General features: G+C 48.0%; 2 protein-coding genes across 14 annotated transcripts in view; one reads left to right on the top strand and one right to left on the bottom strand.

Annotated features, from left to right (window-relative positions):
* SMARCC2 (SWI/SNF related BAF chromatin remodeling complex subunit C2) overlaps nt 1-4442 on the top strand; it is a 41792-nt gene extending 37350 nt beyond the window's left edge. For 10 of the 12 annotated variants that reach the window (XM_077328530.1, XM_077328528.1, XM_077328529.1 and 7 more), the window contains 2 exons: nt 1441-1815; nt 3961-4442. In XM_077328530.1, the coding sequence (XP_077184645.1) occupies nt 1441-1815; nt 3961-4037 (452 nt within the window). In that variant the 3' untranslated portion in view covers nt 4038-4442. The remainder of the gene's footprint in view (nt 1-1440; nt 1816-3960) is intronic. The other 2 variants (XM_077328532.1, XM_077328533.1) reach the window with 2 other exon arrangements.
* Nucleotides 4443-7361: 2919 nt separating this feature from the next.
* Nucleotides 7362-23011, bottom strand: LOC143833112 (myosin light polypeptide 6). Of its 2 annotated transcripts, XM_077328520.1 has the most exons (7): nt 22777-23011; nt 22500-22527; nt 14779-14922; nt 13964-14137; nt 13260-13337; nt 12447-12486; nt 7362-7683 (listed from the first exon to the last, which is right to left on the bottom strand). In XM_077328520.1, exons 1-6 carry the CDS (start codon nt 22777-22779, stop codon nt 12458-12460), a joined length of 456 nt encoding a protein of 151 aa, XP_077184635.1. In that variant the 5' UTR covers nt 22780-23011; the 3' UTR covers nt 7362-7683; nt 12447-12457. The 2 variants fall into 2 exon arrangements, with proteins under 2 accessions (XP_077184635.1, XP_077184634.1); XM_077328519.1 differs by lacking the exon at nt 12447-12486.
* Between the last annotated feature and the right edge of the window lie 470 nt (nt 23012-23481).

Raw genomic sequence — 23481 nt, 5'->3', positions numbered from 1 at the left:
TCACCCCAAGGGTCAGACATGACTCGGTGCTTGCACAGGGGATACCTTTACCTTTACCTTTTATTATTAATAAATAATGGAGGGGCCCATTTGATCTTCCATGCTCTGGCCTCAAGCATAGACCTAATGGAAGAGCTCCGTTTTGCAGGCTTTGCAGGATGCAGAAAGCTCCCATATAGCCCTCAGCTCTTCCGGGAGCTCATTCCACCAGATTGGGGTCAGGACAAAAAAGCGCTCTGGCCTTGATTGAGGCCAGGCGAACCTCCCAGGGACTGGGTACCACCAACGGATTGGAGCCCACAGAACGTAAAGCCCTTCGGGGGGGCATAGGGCAACAGGCAGTCCCTCAGATATGTGGGTCCCAGACCACAAAGGGCCTTAAAAGTCAGGACCAGAACCTTGAACCTGATCCAGGCCACAACCGGTAACCAATGTAGCTGCCTCAGCACAGGCTGGATATGGGCCCTCCAAGGTGTTCCTGTGAGAACCCTAGCAGCTGCATTTTGCACCATTTCCGGGTGCTCCCCTGTTCTGTTGCTAGGCTGAAAGAATAAGCTTTAAAAGTCTTCCAAGCGACAGGCCTGCTCATGCACAGTCCCAATGTGTTCATGCTTAGAAGACACTTGATGAACAATAGTCACAGGTAAAAACAACTGTGTTTTCTCATAGAACTGGGAAATATATTTTGTGGGAAAATTCCAGTTTTATGGAGATTATTCCTTAGTCCTTATTCTAGAAGGAAAACACCCCAGTTGACTAAAACAAAATGAGAGTCCCGTGGCACCTGTAAGGCCAACAAAGATTTATTCAAGGCGTGAGCTTTCGAGGGCAAGCACTCAAAAGCTCACACCTTGAATAAATCATTGTTGATCTTAAAGATGCCACTGGACTCTCATTTTGTTTTATTGTGCTGCTTCAGACCAACACGGCTACCCAGTAGATGTTAGGATGGCTCCTCTATGTAGCTAAAAGTATCATCCCCTTGCAGGAGGAGAGGTTCACAGATTTTGCTTTAAAAAAAATCAAGCGCTGTTTGAATAGCTTGTAAAGCTGAATTGATTTAATTTGTGTTATTTGTAGTCCACTTGTCCTTCTGAGACAGAGTGGATTTCAGAATACAATTCAATGCAGTCAATAGGGCAGTACACCCAAAAAGTGGTGTAATAGGATTTGGGATTGTAGAAATAGGACACAGAGCTGTCATCTGAACACACCAGAGGTATTTAACAGGGTGTCCCATCAGTAGAAGCCCGGAGCATTCACCTGTGGAGTGAAGAGGGTGAGAAGTCTGACTAGTGTTGTGTGTTTCTCTGATCTCATGTGCTAGGAGCCCAGTGTGGTAGGATTTTCATAGAAGCTAATGAGTTTAAGGCTTTGCTTGCCTAGTATATAACTGTCACGCTCAATTAGCTCTTTCTCTCCATCTCTCTTTCTCTGAAGCCCAGCCTCCGTTCCCTAGCCAGCAGCCATCGTCCCAGATTCTCCCTGGGACAGTCCCAGCAACCGTTCACCCCTCCATGGCTGGTAATATCCCCTCTGCTTTCGGAATGCCTTTTGGAATGCCTGCCTCCATCCCATTTAGCATGGCTAGTAACGTAACAGACTCCATCGGCATTAACTTCCCTGCTAACATGCCCATCCATCCAGTGCATGGTAACCTTGCGTGCAGCATGGCTAATCCGCCCATCATCAACGTCTCTAGCACCCTGCACCCTCCTGCTGCCCCACCGCCTCTTGGTTCCGCAGCTGCCCAGAGCCCAGCTATCGTGGCAGCAATGCAGGGCAACCTCCTTCCAAATGCTGGTCTTTCATCAGGTGAGAATTGGCCCAGCGGTGAGGGCAGGGCGGGGTGGCAGTGGGAGGAGGGAGACGGGGTTTTGCATTACGAAGTCCAGGATGCTCTATAAATTCACTGGCCTTGGGGTGCCTTCTTGCCACATGGTTGCGGCTTCCCTATTTTTTTTCTCGTGACAAAATAAACGCATCACACTAAGGAAGCGATGCCGTTCACGGATTGTGTCTGATGAAGAGGTTGTGCCATACAGGAAATTGTCTTGTGTGTAGCAGTCCAGTTTCTAAAAACTAAGCAAATCTATTCTACACCCAGTTAGGTTCTGAGTTGATAAAGTGAATAAGCATGTCCAGCCAAAGATCAGCATGCATACCTCATCAGCCCCAGCACTCTGCTCTGGGGAAGTTCCACATAGGAAGAGAGGGAATAACTATTCTTTAGCAAGGTAAGGGGAAGTCATGCTGTTTTGCCATGGGCCCACAATGTGTTCCTATTTAAAAATACTCTGTACAGGATTGAATCCTAGAGCTCTGATCCACTGATGGCAGCGCCTTGTATCTGTGGAACATCCCTGTCCCAGCGGCACATGAGTAGAGAAAGCGCTGCTGTTAGTGGAGCATAACCGTAGGAGCCAACCCTTAGTCTGCAGTTCTGTTTTAGCAGTGGGGCAGATCTAGGCATGGATCACTCTTCCCATTCCTGCAGCTGTGATGGATGCAGACACATCTGGGTAAAGATGCTTAATGCTTTGTTCCATCAGTAACATTTGAGGGGTTTTCGGCCTCCCACATGAAGCTGCCTTATGCTGAGTCAGACTTTGATCTCATCAAGGTCTGTATTTACTCAGATTGCCAGTGGCCGTCCAGGTTCTTAAGCAGAGGTTTTTCACATTGTCTCTTAACACTCCCAGATCCTTTTGCTGGAGATGCTGGGGACTGCCCCTGAGATCTTCATGCCACGTGGTTGCTCCACACTGAGCCATAGCCCCTCCTCACCCTGTTCCCTTTGTTATGCAGACCAGAAGCCCTACCACTCTTTCCCTCCCCCAGCTCTACCTGCAGTCCCCTAGCCACCCTACCCGTTCCCCTTCTCTGAAGCCCAGGGGATGGGCCCATTGGAATCCCAACGGGGGCCTGCCCACACATTCCCCTGCTGCCCGGCTGGAAAGGGCTGCAAACCCCTCCCAGGGCCTAGTTCCCCCAGGCCAGAGAGGGGACTGTGCCATCTGCTGCATTTCCACCCCTCACCAGCCCAAGGGACCTCCAAGCATGCTTCAGAGACAGACCGAACCCACTCACCTCAAAAGTTGGACTGGGGGGGGAAGGCGGTATAGAAATCTAATAAATAAAAATAAATAAATTGTCCCCTCAGGGGCCCAGGTCTACCCTCCTCTAAGGCAGCACTGTCATGCACAGGAAGTTTCAGGAATATTAGGCAAAAGTCTCTGGGATTTTTTGGGAATTGGTACCCTCCTAATGATGACTATTTTGAAGATACTTGCACATCAGGTAGAACCAAACCACCTGTGGAAACTGGGATTTTCCACAGCTGGTGCTTGAAAAAAATATATTTCCTATGTATAGTATTTTTTAGCATGGCTCGGTTTTGTTTAATTACTTTTGTTTGAATCTTGCTTGTTAACCTTCACTTTTAAACCTTCTGTTGTAGGGAAGGCATTAGAGTCTGCTTCATTAAGAGAAGGGCAAAGCCTTTTTTTAACAAACCAGGGAAACTAAAAAGTGGCAGAACAGCAGTTTGGTGTGGTGCTAGCCTACTGAGTTCTCTCTTTCAAGGTCTGGCTGAGACTGGCAAATAATAGGGTGTTTTTAAGGATCATATCATTGGATAATGTGTTGGAAGGAAATGCTTCCCAGATAAGGGAACTAACTCTGTTCTAAAATGGATCTCCGATGACATGGAGCATGTGGCCAGAAGGACTGACCTGGTAGCTCATACTAGGACAGGGAACCCTGCTGTCCTGCCTTTCTTTTACAGAGAGCACTGAAATTCAGATTCCTTTCTGTTAGGAAGTTGCTCCCAGTTTTCTAGGGAATGAGACCAGAAATTTCACCATCAAAGTGTCAGTTTGTTTGATAAAGGTCCTTCTCCCTATGTGCCAGCCATGCATCCTGTGGTAATGTGACCTTCTCCCCCCCTCCCCTTCACAGATCAAGGACCGTCGCTGCAGCCAGACCCTATCACTCCCAGCCCCAGCACGGCCACACCAGTCCCACCCACACAGTGAGAAGCTTTGAGCTGCTCTTCTTCCGGAGGCCTCCTTGACCAGCTGCCACCAGGCGGAAGGACAGAACCCCCAAATCGTGTTTAACATGGATTCTGGTTGGGTGGGTTTTTAAAACAAAGCTCCAAGGAGGAGGAGAATCGGCCTCTGTTGACATCCCTTCCCCTGTGTGTCTCTGTCCCAACTGTTGTCCCCAATGCTTTTTTTTTTTTTTTTGTATCCGGTTGTACTAAGACTTTTTATTTAAAGGTGTTTCTAATTGGTGAGGGGGAGGGACTCTATCTCCAAACAGCCAACGCTATTTATAGAAGGCTTTGATTTTAAACCTGGTGGAAAAGGGAGTTTAACTCCTCCTGTATGTGTCTGTCTTGCTTTTTTAAAAAACAATTAAAAATGACAATAAATGTTTCTCTTCTCCCCAATGGGAAACTGCAGTGTGGTGGGGGGGGGGGGAGGGTGAAGGAAGATTCTTCAAGGGACTCCTGGTCTAACGTGGTGAAGCTTATACCCAGGCACATCTAGATGTTTCCTCTTACTATGGCTAGGGACTGTAGCAGCCATGGTTCCCTTGAGAGGTTGGCCTGGCTTCACGTGAGTGAATTGATAGCAGTGGATGTGTTGCTGTTTTTAGGGAAGCTCGACTGTCCTTCCTGCATGTCCCAGTCACCTCAGAATTTTAGTTTAAGTGCACCAGTCCATAGTTACAACTGGTAGGCAGGTGGAGCTGGAATCCTTTCTTCTTCCTGTCACTCTGAACGACTTCGTCCCGCCTCATTTCAGACACATGCAGCAGTGTAGTTGCCTGTATTTGGTGCCCTTACTTCTGGGCCAGGCATTTTCCCATATTAGGGTGAGGTGGGAGAGGATTGCCTTCCATCCTACTTGTGGAAGTAAAGAAGCCAAGTTTGGCAGGGGTATGACGGGGGGGGGGTGTTTTTAAAGCTAAAGTCCTCCCATGTATTCTTGCTTAGGTAAAACAAATCCAGTCCAAGAAATAAGCTGAAGTCACGAGTGGTTCCAGGAATATGATTATCAGGGCTTTGGGATCACATTTAACACGCATACATGGGCAAGAGGACCAGGGCTTGAATATCTTTCTCCAGAAATTGAAATCCACCGAACCTTTCCCTCTGCACTCCTGAATAAGTACATCCCCATCTCCTGCTGTGAGATGCTAGGCTGGAGGTCCTCTTGGCATAGCAAATTCAGTCGTGAAATGTCTCAGAAAATGCAAAGGCAGCTTGCGGTTCCTTTAAATAGTACACCATCTGCAACTATTTGCTTTCATAAGTTTAAAGCCCTTGTCTAGAGAAAGATGACCTCATCCTCATTTCAAAGTCAAAACTGCACTTGACCCACTGGCTGCTGCTACATGCAAGCATATGCAATTCCTCTCTAAACCGCCCTGAGCCGCAAGGGAATGCATATATATAAATCTAAATAAATAGTAATACATGTTTTGCAGTTTAGGCCATTGCTTTTGCCAGCTTGATGTTGGGAGAGCCAGCTGGGTGTGGTGGTTAACAGCAGCAGCCTCTAATCCGCAGAACTGGGTTTGATTCCCCACGCCTCCACATGCAGCCAGTTGGGTGACCTTGAGCCAGGCACAGTTCTCTCAGAGTTCTCAGCCTCACCTACCAGAGTGTCTGTTGTGGGGAGAAGAAAGGTAGGTGGGTAAAAAGTGGAGTATGAAAGAACAGCTCTTTAGTGCTGGAGAAAGTAAATGCCTCACCATCACTATTTCTGCTAGCTCTTTCAATCACAGGATCCCATCAGGAGGAGTTTCTGCTCCCTTTGAAATTCCGTGTTTTCTTGATAAAATATTGTAAATTGAAACTTTAAAGATTCAACATTTGGGAGTTATTTGTTAAATTAACAATTTCTATGTCCAGAAACATGGAGACATTTTGGGAAGCAGTACAGGACTGCAGTGAGGGTGGTAGTAAGTGGCATTTACTTACGGGGCCTCCTCTCACCATTCAGAGCTGTGACCACAACACAAAAACCTGACTTAAGTTCAGCTGCAACAAACATTGGGTCACGATCATGCACCATGACGTGTCGGAATTCCAAAACTCCTCACAGGCTCAAACAGATGGGGGGGGGGAATCACTGGGTTACAGCTTCCCTCTTAGCACAGGGAGGAATTGGAAGAAGTCACCTCCCTCCCCAAACCGAAATGTCACTCCGTTGTTGAAAACGGATGGTAGTATTTTTCACTGGCAGGTAGTACATCTTCAGCCCTGACAGTTTTCCAGGATGCTGGTTTCTACTGGACATGACCCATAATGATGCTTTGACTCGACTAAAGGCACAGGATACATTTTAAAGAGACATAGGGAGAAAGGTTCAAGTGGGTCGTTGTGTTGGCCTGAAGCAGAAGAACAAATTTAGTGTCCAATGGTACCTTTAAGAGCAGCAAAGTTTTATTCAAGATATAAGCCTTTGTATGCAGGCACACTTCCTCAGAAACCTCAAACTTTGAATAAAACTTTGTTGGTCTTAAAGGTGAAACTGGACTCGAAATGGGGAGAAAGAGTGAGAGTAATTCTTCCCCCACAGCAGGTTTCATTACCTTTCTTGACCACTGAAATGGTTATGCTAGGGAGAAAAACTCAGCAGGATGTGGGCTGCAGTAAGAATAGAGATCACGTGAAAGCTTGTGGGATCCAATCCTAGGCCAATTAACCAGCTCGATGTTCAACTTTATTAGACAGACTAGCTTCAGAGCCCGTTCCTAAGAACAGGCCTTGAAACGACACCCTCCCCTGGCCCCCGGCCAGGCAGCTTAAGGTGGCTTTGGGCCGCAGGACAGGCAGGGGCTGGCCTGGGACAGAGCTCCTTAGCAGGCAGTCAGCAGGCCAGGAGGCCCTCATTAGCAGGCCCTCCACCACGATCCTCTGCCCAGGGCCCTCTCCCCTTACCTGCTGCTGGCTCCAGGCATTGAGGCGCGTCTGAGAGCAAAGAGTCTAGAGTCCAGGGATGGAGGGTGGGAGCTGCAGGGGGAGGGCCAATCAGGGTGCAGCCAGCTTTGCTGGCTGCACCCTGATTGGCCCTATTCCAACTTGGACATCCAGACACATCCCACACCCCAGGCTGTTTTATAAATATATATAGAGGAACCATGGATGATGGCACCAGTCAGCAGAAGATGAAATCTATAGGAACTTTTATATATTATACCAACAAGTGGAATTTTTGTTTAGCAAAATATGGGAGCCTATTCCTGTGGATTCCCCCCACTAAACAGATAAACTCCACTTGAAGCCTAGTTTGCAACTCTGAAAACGCCAGGTGTAATAAACAAATACCAAACAATGCTAGCAAGACACTTTAGGAATAGTTTATTAAAGCAATTGAAAGGGAGAAATTGCTGAACATTTCTGGAAAGAGACAGTTCTGCGAGACAAGCCAGGTGGCCGCTGGATCACTTCTCTGCACATCTACAAAGACTGAGGAGCACCCCTCTTCAGATAATGTTTTTGCCTCCCCCCCCCAGTGCAAAACCAAAAGGTTGAAGAAGGAACCAAAAAGTATTTTCAACACACAGCTTTAAAAGGCACAAAAATGTTAAGGATAAATTGGAGGAGGATTTCCGTAGAAGAAGCCAGTGGCAGTCTTCAGCCGCTCAGAACCATCCGCACCAATTCTGTGGAGAAAGACGATAGGTCAGAAAGCGGCAGGCAAAACCCCCAGTGCATTAATGGCTCAGCTAACCCTACAGAGGGGAACCTGCCAGAACACGGGAGTCAAGGCTTGCAGGCACTTAGCAGCTTGAGGAAGGAAGTCTCCCCAACAATTAGCATGGTTAAAATAATTTTCTAGAGGCCTTGTAACATCACCCTCTGCAGCCGTACACTGCACTTGGACAGGCATTTCAAATTAATGGCAGAACACACAAGAAGCTTTCTCGCCTGTGGGGCTGCAGATGATACAGCACCGAGGTCAAGTGACTTGAGCCTGTCACTGTATGTATATCAGGCTCTCAACCAGGGTTTCATGAAATCCTGGAGTTTCTTGATGGCCCTGGAAGAGTTTCCTGAAGGGGTGGGAGTTAATTTTATATATTTTTTAAAAAATGTGTTAAACATTTATCAGGTGATATGATCATATATGGTCACATCAGCCTGCCCTCCCCTCCCAAAATGGCCAATGATGGGCCTGGGGCGGGTGGGAAGGGGCCCCAGGTGGGTATATACACAGCTATACTTCCCAACCACAATCTGCACAATCGTGCCACTTCTGGGGTTTCTCAAAGTCTGAAGGATATTTCAGGGGTTTCTCAACAGTAAAAAAGTTGAGAAAGGCTGATGTATACAGTGGGAGGCTTCTTTTATGCCTTTCAAGCAGAAACCAAAACATTAGCACTCCCTCTCTCCAGAGTGATATTCTGATTTTAAAAGAGTCCCAAGAGAGCCACCATCACAGATCACAGCACGTGACCTTCCCCTGAACCAACTTATTCTGTACCCCAATCCCAACACCACCCCACAGAAAATCCAAAGAACCCCTTCTGAACACAAGCAGTTAAAACCAGAGAGACAAAGGAACAAAAAGGCAACACAGGCAAAAGGAATTAAGGCTGTTTCTACAACTAATTTGCCAGGCATTAGAATTCTGGAGTCAATCCTACAAAGATGCTCTGCTTTCTGCAGAGAGAAAAGTAGTTGTAGAGATGCTCAGCTACAGCAGAGAAGGGGCTTGGCTTTCTGACTGAGCCTACCTATGTAGAAAGAAGGGAGCGGAACCAAAGAAAGAGGCAGGCAGCAGCCACAGCACAGCCCCTAAAGAAAGACTGTCCAATTAACCTTCAGTTCAGGAAGACGTCTAGTCAGCTGATGGCAGGATGAAGGTCGCAAGAGCCAGCTCACATCCCTCCCACCCCCGAGAATGCACAACAAAGTACTAGATCCTTTCCCAATTAAGTCTGATTTGTGGCATGTCCCGGAACACAAGACTCAACTCTCACAGCCACCCTAGTGGAAACAAGCTTTGTTCAAGGCAGCTTGGTTTCCATGGCTCCCAGCTCCCCGACTTTTCCGATCTCTAGGACTCTTTGGCCTCAACTCTTCGGCTCATCGGACTTCCGGCCTTCAGAGCCTGTCTGCTGTTTTTTTAGATCTGCCTGCTGTTAACTTCATGGTTTCTCTCAGCGCTCTGCACCTTCCCATTGTTTCTTCCCGGCATCCTGGGTCTGTCTCGTTGGCTTTATTTTGGTGGTTGATGTCAGCTGTCTATCCTTGGCTCCCCACACTCCATCTGTGAGCAGACTGTGATTCTTGACACTGCAACTATGGCCTGGGGGGGGGGAAGCAAGCCATGGGGGTATGGACTGGAGCTGGTATCAATCTTGGGGTATACGAGGCTGTTGGGCCATGTGGTGGTTCGTGCTTGCACCTGAGCCTGAAAGGCCATCTGCTGGGGTAGTTGTTGTCACTACTGGGCTGGACTTTTTTTGCGTCCAGGATGCTGTGCAGGATGTAGATGTGCTGGTGGAGGACTGGCCAACTATCTGCAGCCATTGATGAGATCACTCCCTTGACGCCCTCTCTGTTTTCATCCCAAGTCAGCTCCATGGTACACCTCAGAGCTGGGTGAACCGAAATGGGAACTGAGATGGCTAGATTGAGTTTGGTGGGGATCTTCTCAGCTTCTATTGATTCTGCTAGTTCACACCCAGCTCAATTATTTAAAACAATTTGATCCTTGACGTTCTTAGTTAAAGGCCCGTCCAAAATTAAACAATTGGCCATTGGCCATGAGACGTTTGTATGTTGTTTTGCAGAGAAAATCCTGTTGCACCACCGTGACCTAGCCCTTAACATTGATATAGTTAGGGATTTGGAAGCCCCTTGGCCTATCAGACATGGGGATAACAAGGCACCATCCTTCAATGGCTGCAAACTTTTCTCCAAGGTTGGGGATAAAGGGTGACGGACGCTAGGGGAGAGACACCCCCCCCAGCAGTGTGCCCTGACATGTGGGATTCCGCAAGGAGCTATTCCCTCTCCGATGTTACTTAACATCTATGTGTGTCCCCTCTCCCAGCTGAATTTAAAAATATCTATAACTTTTTGTATGCTTTGACCCATGCTGAGCACTTTGGGAAAAGACAGGCTAGAAATACAATATTAAATTAAAATTAAAGTAAGACTCCATGAGTTCTCTAACAGACTCCGAATCTTGAAAGACATCTGGACTTCACATTCAAAAATCAGGAAGACACTAGACTTAAAGCAGGGGACCTGCAAGGAATCATGGTGCTGAGAAATCCACTCCTGTTCTTTAAGCATGGTCTAGGAAAAGAAGTCTATACATGACTTTGATAACTCCACTGCCTAGAGCAGGGGTAGTCAAACTGCGGCCTTCCAGATGTCAAACTGCGGCCTTCCGAATGCTGGCAGGGGCTCCTGGGAATTGTAGTCCATGGACATCTGGAGGGCCGCAGTTTGACTACCCCTGGCCTAGAGACTCTTGAAACCACCCTCTCAGCAAATTCTGCCAAGAAACAGATAGATTCAATCAGTTCTCTGTGTGTCTGCGGAGGTGCACAAGCACTACCAACTCCCATCACTTGAAGACGACCAGGCATGGCCCAAGTCATGTGCAAAATTAAGGTGCGGCTGATTCCCCTCTGCAGTAGGGGTGAGCACACCTAGGGCCTATGGTCCAGAAGTCATCTCAAACGCAATCCTAGTTTGAGCCCACCACAAACTTTGATAGCAAACTTCAAGATGGCTCACATCATACTCTTCTCATACACATAGGCCATAGGCCTCCAGTTTCCACTGCCTCTTTTTTCCACACCCACACGGATCCTGGCTCTCCCCAGAAGCAGCCACAGTAATTCCCATGATCCCAGCAGTTGGCTGGAGTCAGGAGAGAGACCACTGCTGTGTGTACAGGCCACTTTGTGGTATTAATGCTTAGCACCAGAGATTGATAACTTTGAGCAGCTGCTAAGGTCTGTAGCCCAGTAGGAGGGCTCATGCCAGCCACCCCTGTGGGCCATCTGCTCTTCTGGGTGAGAAAGCAAGCAATGACCACGCAAGGAGACAGAACAACATCTGCAGCTTTCACTTCTCAGTAGCAGCAAGGTCTGGGCCCAGCACTGAGGATATTTTGGGAAAGATTGTAGGAAAAGCACCTGTGAATAGGCCTTTACTTTTACAAAACGAAGGTGGTGGCACATGTGTTCCCTCTCAGTTGAAAGGGCTGCCGAAGCATGACACAGATGCAGTTTCCTGGCCTTCATCCCTGCAGAAGTCTGGTCTAGACATTACACTTCAAGACCTCCAGGTGTTTTCACAGTGTACTTGGTTGATAAAAATCACATGGATACGGCATGGTGAACAGTTAGAATGCTACCACAGGGAATCCTTTAATCTAACATTATCATTTAAACTTGCAGAATTTTGCAGTCTGCAACTTCAAATATCCACTAGGGCAGTGGTCCCCAACCTCCAGTCCGGGGACCGGTACTGGTTCAGAGATCAGTTGGTACCGCGCCGCAGCTCCTCCCCGTCCTCCTCCCCGGCTGCTGCCTCGGGGGCTGCCCAGCCACTCTGCCACCGGCTCATCTTTGGTGCTCTCCGGCAGCCACCATGGGTGGGGCTCCCCCTCGGTGTGGTACTGCACAGCTGCTGCTGGCAGCGCCCCCCAGCGGGTGGCAGGTAGTCAGGGGCATCAGTGGGAAAGAAAGTGGAGCAAGGGCTCAGATGGCGGTGACGTCCCGCAGCAAAAGACTATCCCCCCGGGCCTCAGTAAAATTCTCAAGCGTTGACCGGTCCCCGGTGATAAAAAGATTGGGGACCACTGCACTAGGGCATATATGCGAATTTCAAACTGTCTGAAAAAGGACAGACCATCTAACTTCCGTGTGCCTAAGGCTTCTTAAATACCAGCACTTCAGCAGCACTTAAGAAGTTAATTATTTGTTGGTTGGAGTTCCAAGAGAGGGAAACATTCCATTGCAATGTAAATCCACAATGCGCTTCATAATCTGCAACCATCAGCACACATGGCAAGGATTTGTGCTGTGTATTGCAGCAATGGCCAGTATTGTAGCAAGTGTAATATGCAGACCAGGCCTCTGAAGTGCCAGGATGAAGCTGCCTCCCCTCATGCTGCTGCTGACAACCCTACCCTGAGCACTGCAAGGTTACACCGGCACAGTCTTGCTTTAGCCAGTCAGAGCTGCCTCATCCCCCCAGCCACCCTTGCTTGGATTACTTAGAGAGTCAGCTACATGCAAAGACATGCTTGGAGATTGGGGGGGAAACAAAGGAAGATACTGAATGGGGGGGGGAAGGATGGAGGGGGGGAAATGAGTGCAAACCAAAGTCTTCCTTTTTATGTCAACAAAAAAAAGGAGGCTATTAAAAAAAAGAGGTAGGTTTGGAGGAGGCGTACCCCGTTCGAATTCACCCTGACAAGATGTGTCTCACAAATGCTGTAGAAAGGAAGAAACATCAAAATTGATCAAGCAGATGAACAAACAAAACCAGGCACATGGAACATCACTGACACCACCCCACTTGAGGCAGAGGCACATCACTTCCAGCTCCTGTTATTGTGCTGCTAGGATGTCTTGCGATCTTTGTACCGTTTATATTCACGACATCCCGGAGACAGACAAACATCACAGTGTTCGTGTATTTGTTTACATGGAACCTTTGGCTCAGTTACATTTAGAGTAGCTTGACCCCAGCCACAGGGCACTCACTCCAATGACAGAGCCATGTTGGCACTAAGCTTTCGTCTGATCCATGAGTTCTCATTACACACAACACTACGGGATGCAAGTACCAGCCCATGTGACTGTTCCCAAGCTAGAACACTGGTGCCATTTACATGTCTGAGAGGAGCCACAAGACAAGGTGCAAGAGGAGAATCAAGGACAGAGAAAAGCGCCTGAACATCAGCTCCTCCCCTCCATAAGCCAGGCCCAGCAATGTTCTCAAGTGAAAGTGAGAACATGCACTACGCTTTAAACATTCACCTTGTGCGTGCTCTTCTTCCACAGGAAATGGAAGACAACCCCCTGCTATATCTAAGGGCACCTCTGGAGCCCACCTATCTCCAATTCCACTACCAGATTCCTTTCTCGTCTGCAGAGAGGTACGTTTCTCCCAAATAAGATGTGGACCCTGCAAGCCCATTAGATGAGAGACTGAATATCCAATGAAGACCAGAGAATATGCTCTGATCACCTCCATTCTTTACCTTCATAGTTAATGCACCCATTGCTGTCTTCATGGCCAGCTACCAGCATCTCCACTTCTTCCTCAGTCATCTTCTCCCCTGCAGGAAACACAGGCTCATTTAATAGGGGGTGGGTGGGGAATCTAGGCCATAAATATTTCTCTATATCTGTTGCACTAAAATAATACATATGTGTAGGTGCATATTTTATAAATGCACATAAGGGACAAGACTAAGTGAGTGTTTTTCAAACCAACCCTCCCTTCTGCCGAATCAGGGAAGAGGGCATGGATTCTACCACTCTAGAAGACTTGGGAGAACACACATGGGCTCTCCAAATTTAACCCATCAGAAATGGTCTCAAAATTGGGATTAGGCGGAGAAGCTCAAGGCTACTGAAGAAGCTGACCATTCCATGCACCCATTTGGTAGACCCCGTTCAAAGGACCAACCAGCTTAGCTGGTACACCAGCTGGTGCTCTCAGACTACATAATGTGGTGCCCAACCAGGAAGAGATTCAGAATCCTGTGAGATCTATGACATCTACTAGGTGAACAACTTGGGATTCTGGGCTTCTGTTCTTGGTGCTGCCACTGCAAGAAGATAGAGCATTCCCTCGTTTTTTAATCACAAGAACCTTTAAAGCCATTGGGAGAAACAAAGGCCAGGAGAACGATTTGGTGACAGATTCATTAAAGATCAAGAAACTATAATCCAGCCCTACCCAGAGTGACAAGAACATGGCGTATCTCCGCTCCCATGACCGTGCCATTTCCCTCTTTGTCAAAGACCCTCAGTCCCTCTACGTAATCTTCAAAGCAGCCTTGATCTTTGTTCTTCGCAACGGTTTGCATCATGGGCAGGAACTGTTCGAAACTTAGTGTTTTCATGTTCATTTCTAGAGAAAGCACAATGGGGGGAGGAAAAGGTGTTACGGACCATCAATGGTGTATGTTGGGTGCCAAGAATTCTCTTTTGTGATGCCCAATTTAAGACTGGAGTTTAAAATAGAAGCCGAGGTTCAAGTTAAACCTAGGAGCAGAATAAAATTTCTGCACCAACCCACAGAAAAGCAGAGTACTGTACATTTGCTTCAAATTCGTGCATGCTTCAAATCTTCAAATTCGTACATTTGCTGTTTTGTTAGTAGTAGGAAAAAGGAGAGGATGGATGACACTGGATGACCCACTGACCAAACACAAATCATGCTCAGCACATCTTTGTCTTTGGAGATGCCACAAGGGATGCACTGATCACACCCTTTCAAGACTAGAAGTTTTTCTTTAAAAAAATCAGACACAGAATTTTTCAGACTGCCGACTTCTGCACCCAAAATTCCAGAGGTTGCAAGCTTCAATGACAAAACACAAGCAGCTTGCATTACAGTTGCTGCTTTGCCTGTTACATATTCTATTTGTAGAAAAGCTCTCACTGGATCACAGATTTTAGCATACGGGAAACCAGCCCTTCCTTAAAAAAAAACCCAAACCCTCCACACACCTGGAACCCCAGAACTGCCGCAATGCAAGGGCCACTCACCGTCACTCTTGGGGTTGCCCAGAACTTTCATGACCTCTGCATTGGTGGGGTTCTGGCCCAAGGCCCTCATCACATCCCCACACTGGCTGTATAGGATCTTGCCATCTCCTGTTCTGTCAAAGAGCTGGAAAGCTTCCTTGAACTCTGCAGGGAGTCAAAGTAAGCCAAGAGAGTCAAGACCTAAAGCAATACAAAGCTCAAAGACATCTACAATTTAATTTACACGCCCAACTAATGGTGCCTTAAAATCAGTGGCTTTTCCCTCTCTCCAGGGCACAGGTGAACTGACTCCAGTCTCACACAATGCTAAATACCTTCTATAATACCTTCTTGGATTTGTCTCCAACAGGTCCTGTCAGACCAACCTGGTTTCCTTTTTTGACCAAGTAACAGGTTTGCTGGATCGTGGAAATTCGGTTGATGTCGTTTACTTGGATTTTAGTAAAGCTTTTGATAAGGTTCCCCATGATGTTCTGATGGATAAATTGAAGGACTGCAATCTGGATTTTCAGATAGTTAGGTGGATAGGGAATTACTTAGAGAACCACACTCAAAGAGTTGTTGTCAAGGGTGTTTCATCAGACTGGAAGGAGGTAAGTAGCGGGGTACCTCAGGGCTCGGTGCTCGGTCCGGTACTTTTTAACATATTTATTAATGATCTAGATGAAGGGGTGGAGGGACTACTCATCAAGTTTGCAGATGACACCAAATTGGGAGGACTGGCAAATATTCCAGAAGATAGAGACAGAGTTCAACGAGATCTGAACACAATGGGAAAATGGGCACATGAGAACAAGGTGCAATTTAATAAAGATAAGTGTAAAGTTCTTCATCCGGGTCAGAAAAATGAAAAGCATGCCTACTGGATGGGGGATACGCTTCTAGGTAACACTGTGTGTGAACGAGACCTTGGGGTACTTGTGGATTGTAAACTAAACATGAGCAGGCAGTATGATGATGATGATGATGATTAGATTTATATCCCGCCACTCCCTTGCGGCTCGTGGCGGGTGATGCAGCAGTAAAAAAGGCAAATGCCATTTTGGGCTGTATCAACAGGGGCATCACATCAAAATCACAAGATGTCATAGTCCCATTGTATACGGCACAGGTCAGACCACATCTGGAGTACTGTGTGCAGTTCTGGAGGCCACACTTCAAGAAGGACGTAGATAAAATTGAAAAGGTACAGAGGAGAGCGACGAGGATGATCTGGGGCCAAGGGACCAAGCTCTATGAAGATAGGTTGAGGGACTTGGGAATGTTCAGCCTGGAGAAAAGGAGATTGAGAGGGGACATGATAGCCCTCTTTAAGTATTTGAAAGGTTGTCATTTGGAGGAGGGCAGGATGCTGTTCCCATTGGCTGCAGAGGAAAGGACACGCAGTAATGGGTTTAAACTACAAGTACAACGATATAGGCTAGATATCAGGAAAAGGTTTTTCACAGTCAGAGTAGTCCAGCAGTGGAATAGGCTGCCTAAGGAGGTGGTGAGCCTCACTGGCAGTCTTCAAGCAAAGGTTTTTCTTGGATGCTTTTCTTGGATACACACTTTTCTTGGATGCTTTAGGATGCTTAGGGCTGATCCTGCATTGAGCAGGGGGTTGGACTAGATGGCCTGTATGGCCTCTTCCAACTCTATGATTCTATGATTCTAACCCTACGGTTCTGCTACTACTTTTATGTTTACAAAGGAAGGCCGTGTACTCAGGATCTCTAAGCACCTATGGTATCAGTATTAAGTGACCAGATTTTACAAGTCCGTTTTATGAACACAAAAGCCACCTTATGGGATCTAACCTAGCAGTATTGTGTGTTCTAGGAACAGATGTGTGAAGTTTTTGAACATAATCCAAAAACATGTATGATCCAACGGTCAGTAGGAGCTGATGTCTGGCGTTTGCCTTTATATGAATTTATTACTTTCTGTTTCTTATGGTTTTGCTACCTGAGGGCTCTTAAGCTATACTGCAAGATCATGCATTCATACCAGACAGCACCCCAGTTCCAGGCCCCAGGGGGTGCGGCACTGGACAACCTTTTGGGTAAGTATTGGGAGGCTCATATGATTTTTTCCCTGAAGGATGATAGTGGCTAAAGAGAGAGATTAATTTTTCCAATGGCAACAGTCAAGTTACTCAATGCCTGCAGTTCCCTCATCTGGAAAGAAAGAAAGAATAGTAACTTCCAACGCAATATAGCCTTTTATGCACTATATTATTTATGTATTCATTTAATTTATATACCGCCCCTCACTAGGATGTCAGCAGTAAGCAATAAAACTTTTTAAATATGAAGCCTATACCAACAGGAATCAAGCTACCTATTCACCCCTGAAGTTTAAAGGGTGGCTTCTCAAAATATGTCTCAGGCCTTTCTTGTAAAGGCAGGTTGTCGTCGTTAGGTGCAAACTAGTGTCTGACCCATCGGAACCCCATGGACAATGATCCTCCAGGCCTTCCTGTCCTCTACCATTCCCCGGAGTCCATTTAAGTTCGCACCGACTACTTCAGTGACTCCATCCAGCCACCTCATTCTCTGTCGTCCCCTTCTTCTTTTGCCCTCAAAGGCAGGTGCAGGGAGTCAAAGAGATGGAACAGCTTGGAAGAGTTATGGAAAGGAAGAGCCTGGGAGCATTACTCAATGCCTGGAGGCAGTAGAAGAGAGTGCCACAAATCACACAAAGGGCCTAGCAACAGTTTTGAGGATACTTCTTTGGACCACTAACCCCATGCAAGATTATTTTTAAAGACAGACTGCCCCACTCCCCCCCCTTGCTCAAGTGGGAAAAAAGTTTGAAACTATTCAAGACATCTGTACTCAACCCCCCCCCCCATCATAGATATAACCAGCCCGTTATCAGATATCAAGCAATACAATATAACTGACAAGGACACAGTTTTGTTTCCTATCCAAGCAGGATTCAATTTCTCCAAGTACAGAGTTCAGGAAACCGGATCCTTAAAAGTAACCATATCAGCCTGATTTGGTCATCTTGACAGGACTTTTAAAACATATTCCCTCCACCCCAATTTCTACCAACTTCATCCTATGTGGCTACACTATTCAGAATTCTTTTGGAAAGGGTGCACACATCGTCAATGGTTTTATGCAAAGTTAAAGAAATGACAAAGTATAATCATATCCCAAGTTGAAAAAGTCAATGGATATTTTATCCCTCTTCATCCATTCACTTGGTTATTAGATCATCTAGCTTTGAACTTCATGGCACCTCTGAGAAGAAAGCAGATCTCATTATTGTTGACAGCACCATAGTTTCTAATAGAGCCTGAGATGGAAATGTAAGCAAATATCTCCTATCAAACATTGGTGGCTTGAGATCCTTTTACTAGACAAAACACCACCACAATTAAAAAACGCGAAGAGCCTTATTGTCTTGATCATGCTGAAAAATGAATGAAAATGCTTATTTAAAAGACCAAATGAGACAATGAACTTCTGTAGTCTGCAGGCCTATTTTGTCAGATACTGAAGAGCAGCAGTTTGCATTTTAAAGAAGACAATTTTTAATTCTGCTGTCATGGTTTATAGTTTATAATAGAATTATGATAAAATTTAAAATCTTTCTAGATTATAAAATTTTATCATAATTCTATTATAAACTCCTATTAAAATCTTGGTTGTTAGGTCTTTGCATTTGTTTTGCTGCAGTCAATTTCCCTGACTGCCCTCGTTTTGAGATTCATGATGGAGCGCCCAGGAAGGTTAAAATTTCTCAACCACCAGTCTGCTAGTATGCTTGCAATTTCTACCAGATTGGTGAATATCAGGCCTCTCTAAACAGGGACTGGTCTGGCCTACTTGTGACTGCAGCTGGATCTGTTGATGAGTTATCCTACAATACAATATTTTTAGAGCTACACAAGAAGCAGCCTTGGATGTTTTAGCCTGCTTTGTTAGGACCTATAACGATGTTCTCAGTGTTACAATCAAGTACTGGTTATGCATTTCACTGTGGCAAAGTCTTGTCTCTTGGTGGAAATAACCTGCATTCCTTCGATTGCCTGCAAGCAGGGGTCTCAAAATGGATCAGCTGTTTGTAAGCTATCCTGAGTCTTCCCCCAACTGCCTCTCTCAGCAAGTCCCTGCACTCAAGGATGAGTGGTGGTGATTTGTGATTCACTTTGGTGCATTTAACTTGGTGGTTTAATTTTAAAAAGAGAGTGTCCTGGGGCCAAAAGGCACATATTTTGTACATGTGTTGTTTTCAAGGAGTAATTTTGGCCTTCGACATTTTTTTTGCCCCATTCTAGACCGACAGTTTAAGGTTGCTCAGTGAAGATCCGCCAAACATCTGTTGAGGATCTAAAATGCCACAGTGAATGACTAGGGAGCGCAAAAAAAGGGGGGGGGAACACCCTGATTTTCTCTACATGTCGGTTTCAGGCTTCATTTATGTAACATTGCCATGCTAAACTGCCTGGAAATATACACAGGATGATGAAATGGTAACTATTCAGAAAATGCTGCTTTAAGATCAGCCATTCAAATGTTTGACATCCAGCAAGGCCAGGCATAGGGCCATCACCGTTAAGAGACTGTTTAAGATTATCTCCCTTACAGATTCCAAAGATGCCTTTATCCAGCTGGGCAACTCCCCAACATCAAATTGCTCTGGACAGTCACAATGCTTGTACATTAATTGCCACCAAGCCTAGCAGAAGGGTCATCTCATCCGGCCCTCTAAAAACATTTAGGGCAGAGGCTTGCTAAGGTCACTCTTTCAGGCAATTATGGTAAGGTCCGAGGGAAGGATAATTTCGAGGAGTGGTCTGGGTAAGAGGTAAGAGTCAGCTCCCTGCTTGGCAAAGGAGGACTCGGGGGCAGAATCCAGAAAGCACCACCTCTTCTATAGCAAAGGCTAGAATTACTCACTTTGCTTCTGTAAAATTCTGGGTCAGAAGTCTGAGTGCATGTCAGGGTGTCCAGAGCAGAGAGGGGATACCTTGTCAGCTCACACAGATCTTTTCAGAGAGGTTAGAAGAAGCAATGCACAGCAGCTGAACTCAGTTAGGGAACAAGGAAGAGGGAGGGGAGTCCCACTATCAAGAATCACACCAGACCATCTACAACTACAGCACCATATCCTGTAGACTCTGCAGGGAGATTTTATAGAGGAAGAGTTAATTTCTTACTGTGCAATACACTTGGTGTTTTATTTAATGCATATCCAGGTAGGGGTGGGGGAGAAGGTAGATAAGTACCAATTTTTCCATAGAAATTTCAGCCTAGTCTTCTGGGGGCTAGTGGAAGAACAAAAGCTCTGCTCCTGCATGCATCGTATTATCTTATTACGAGCAAACAAAGCAACAGTCTACCAAGTCAGGCCTCCTAGCTTTAGTACAACATGTCTGGATATCAAACAGAAGTCTCTCTCAGCAGTTCCTTCAACAAAGTTGAAAGGGCCTAGGAGTATGAGCTATGACCCCTCTCCTTCCTAGGAAAAAATGTTCCCTCCTCAAGTTAGAAATTTTAGCTGTTACATTAATGCCATTAGAGTGTCAACAGCAGACAAGCAGCTCTCCCACCAAACCATCAGACCAAATATTAAGCCACATCTCTGAAATGCCCATTTGTAAGCAGATCATAAAAGTCCAATGATTCTTCCTACCCTATTCCGATGTGGAAAAAACTCAAAATTGATTTTTGCTCTACTGTAGATTCAAGACGAAGTTTCTCTGAAAGATTTCAAGAGTTGCTTGGAGAGGGGCTGTGGTTCAGCAGCAGAGCATATCTGCTTGGCATGCAGAAGATTCAGTCCCCATCATCTCCACTTTAATAATCTGGGAGTTAGTGATATGAAAGGTCCTGGAGAGCAGCCACAGGGAGTAGACACGGCTGTCTCTGATGGATCAAGGGCCTGGCTCAACGTCAGGCAGCTTCCAAGGGAAACCTATGGCCTTTCATAAGAAGCAGGGTCTGTTCAAGGCATTTTGTCACCCCAGCAGAAGCACACCCATCACCTTCTGGGTCTAGACTGCTACAGTGTTAGCCAGGGGCTTGATTTCGCAACAGCACTGGCTGATGCAGACAAGTGGGGGCAAGCCAACTCCTTCCTCATCATTTTGCTCCAGCAGTCACTTGGGTGGCACTGGCCAGGGAGCAGGCCCTGGTGAGGAGGGCCATGGGCAGCTCAGAGCACAAGCCAAGGCAGGTTCACTCTCCTTGTATTCAAGTCAAAGAGTGCCTGTGGTCACACTGACACTCGTCAGGGAATGTCAAGCCAGCACAGGTCGGCATCTCCCACAATACGGCCCGGCTCAGAACAGATTTCCTTTTGAGGCAATTTTGGCTCCGCTACATTCCTATGATATTTCCCATACCCAGATATGAGGGGAAATGCTAATATGACTTCTCCAGGGAATGGGTGTGGAAGCCAGAAGATTGCACTTTTGAGTGTGATCATTTTTTAAAAAAGTATTTCTTAAAACTGTGGCCCATTTGACCGCACAGCACACACAAGTACCTGGCACAGCCCCAGGCAGACAACTTTAAAAGCAGGAGAGTCCTCCACCCATGCCTCTTCACAACACAAGCCTCAGCCGGCACCACCACTGCCCCTGAGGGGAAGCTCCCCCTATGCATCTCCGTGGGGATGGGGACAGTAACTAGCCAGGGAGGATTCAAGCGGGTAGCTGTGCTGGTCTGAAGTAATGCGAGTCCAGTGGTGCCTTTAAGAGCCACAAAGATTGATTCAAGACTTGAACTTTCATGTGTATCACACTTCCCCAGACATGCGCCCGAAAGCTCACGCCTAGAATCAGTCTTTGCTGGTCTTAAAGGTGCCAGTGGACCCCAACTGGGTCTAGCCAGGGCAGGGGAGGGTTGTGGCTGCCGCCTGCAAGGCCCGGCAGGCCCGGAATTCCGCATTTCCCTCCCGAGGCCCGACCCAGCTGGAATGCAGCCCCCGCGCAGCTCCACGCCGAAAGGAGATTCTTGCCCATATAAGGAAGTCAAACGCGAGCACCGACCGGCCTGCCCATCTTTGACAATTCCCGGGGGACGCGAGGCCGGGGCTCCCCAAGGGCGGCCCACACCGACGCCGCCCGCCCCTCCGCTAGCCACGGTCCCGCCCGGCAGGGCCAGGCGAGCAGAGCAGCCATTTCCACCGGCCTTGTTAGCCGCATCCTGCTGGGGCGCGGAGTCCAGTCGGGCCCCCGCGCGTTCCCAAACCCCCAGCCGCGGGATCGGCCTGGCTGGAGAGCGGAGCCGCTGGCCCCTGGTGCTGAAAGTGGCCGGGGAGGCCGCCGGCTCACCTGGGTGGGTCCCTTGTCAACCAGGAAATGCATCATGCAGGAGCCGTGCAAAGACACTCACACGAATTCCCGTGCAGAAGGGCTGGGCGCGGCGCGGACGAGCTTCGGGAAGGGGGGACGGGACGGGGAGGCGACCCTCCGGCCCAGGCTAGCTTCAAAGGCCCGGAAGGGGAACGAAGCGACGCGTTAGCAGAAGAGCCACGAAGCGGGTTAGGGGAGAGGGGGCAGGCGCCGAGCCACACACCCGCACACCGACTCACCCTCCGGGGGCTGCCGTCAAGAGATGGGGCGGGGGGGAGAGCAGAGGGGCTGGAAAAACCAGAGGAAGGAGACGGCCTCGTAAGTCTAGGCGGATCGAGGATTCCGGACGCGGCCCCTCCGCCCGCTCCCCGGGACCCCCCCCCCCAGCCGCCCAGGGCGAGAGAGGGCGTCAAGAGCACCTTACCAGCGGTCTGATCTTCCGTGAAGTCGCACTGCAGGCAACAAAGAGAACCAAGAAGAAGCCGGTTAGCCGTGCCCAGGGAAGGCAGCCGAGGCGCCTACCTGCCTGACCCACACCCAAACTCTCCCGCCCTCGCTCCTTGTTACGAGGCGCGCCATGCAAGCCCCCCGTCCCCGTCCAGGGATCCGGCTAAGAAACCCGGTTGGCCTCTTCGCTCACTAGAGCTTTCCCCGCCCCCGGCCGCCCGAGCCTTCCCCACGCAGCCTGCAAGAGCACCCACCATCCTGGCTGCTGCTACTGCTGTTCCGCGCGCTCCCCTGTGCTGTGCTGCGCTCCGACTGTTCCCCCTTCCGCCCGCACCCTGTACTGGCTCTTGGCCGCGCGCCGGCGCTGAGGTCACCGCCCGGGTCCCCGACGCCCATTGGCTGGCGGCGGCGCTCCAAAGGAGGCGGGGGGAACGGGAGCTCGCACGGCCGACGCGAAGCTCCTCGGTGCCTGCCTCGTTCTCGAGAGAGGAGAAGAGGGCTCCCCCGGCGGTCGGATTTCGCGACGGAAATTGCGCGAGCCGCGATTCGAATTCGTCTTGCCTCTACAAGGCCGTTGCAATAGCGGAGCCCTTGGCTTGCGTCATGGAAAATATTGGGGGGCTTTTCGCACGCCTTCAAAATCGCACAATGGTTGCCAATTGAAAACGCTACTGATTTGCCGTTATGCACAACGTCGTTGACAATCTGCCACACACCTGAAAACGATCTGCAAAAAGCGCTTCCTTGTAGCGCTTTCAGGGAAATCCCCAAAAGTGGATTCACCCTCCGGAGGATACACTCCTGCAACCAATCTGCAACACTAGCGAAAAAGACCTGTGCGTTAACATTGTTGCGGTTTCTACAAAGTCCCTCCCCCTGGCTGTCTCCTCTGATCTTCCGGCGAAGAGATCGCCATTTTTTTTTCTCCGAGCGAGCGGGGATAAACGCACCAGCGAGCC

The sequence above is a fragment of the Paroedura picta genome, chromosome 3 (genome assembly GCF_049243985.1).
Source record: "Paroedura picta isolate Pp20150507F chromosome 3, Ppicta_v3.0, whole genome shotgun sequence".
Classification (NCBI taxonomy): Eukaryota; Metazoa; Chordata; class Lepidosauria; order Squamata; family Gekkonidae; genus Paroedura; species Paroedura picta.
This window is presented reverse-complemented; position numbering and strand designations above follow the sequence as displayed.

What these genes read in the sequence shown, in the direction of transcription:
- LOC143833112 (XM_077328520.1), bottom strand. An exon ending in CACGGAAGATCAGACCGCTG is followed by an intron (nt 14,923 to 22,499) that starts GTAAGGTGCTCT and finishes GACTCCCTGCAG; the next exon opens with AGTTCAAGGAAGCTTTCCAG. An exon ending in GGGCAACCCCAAGAGTGACG is followed by an intron (nt 14,138 to 14,778) that starts GTGAGTGGCCCT and finishes TGCTTTCTCTAG; the next exon opens with AAATGAACATGAAAACACTA.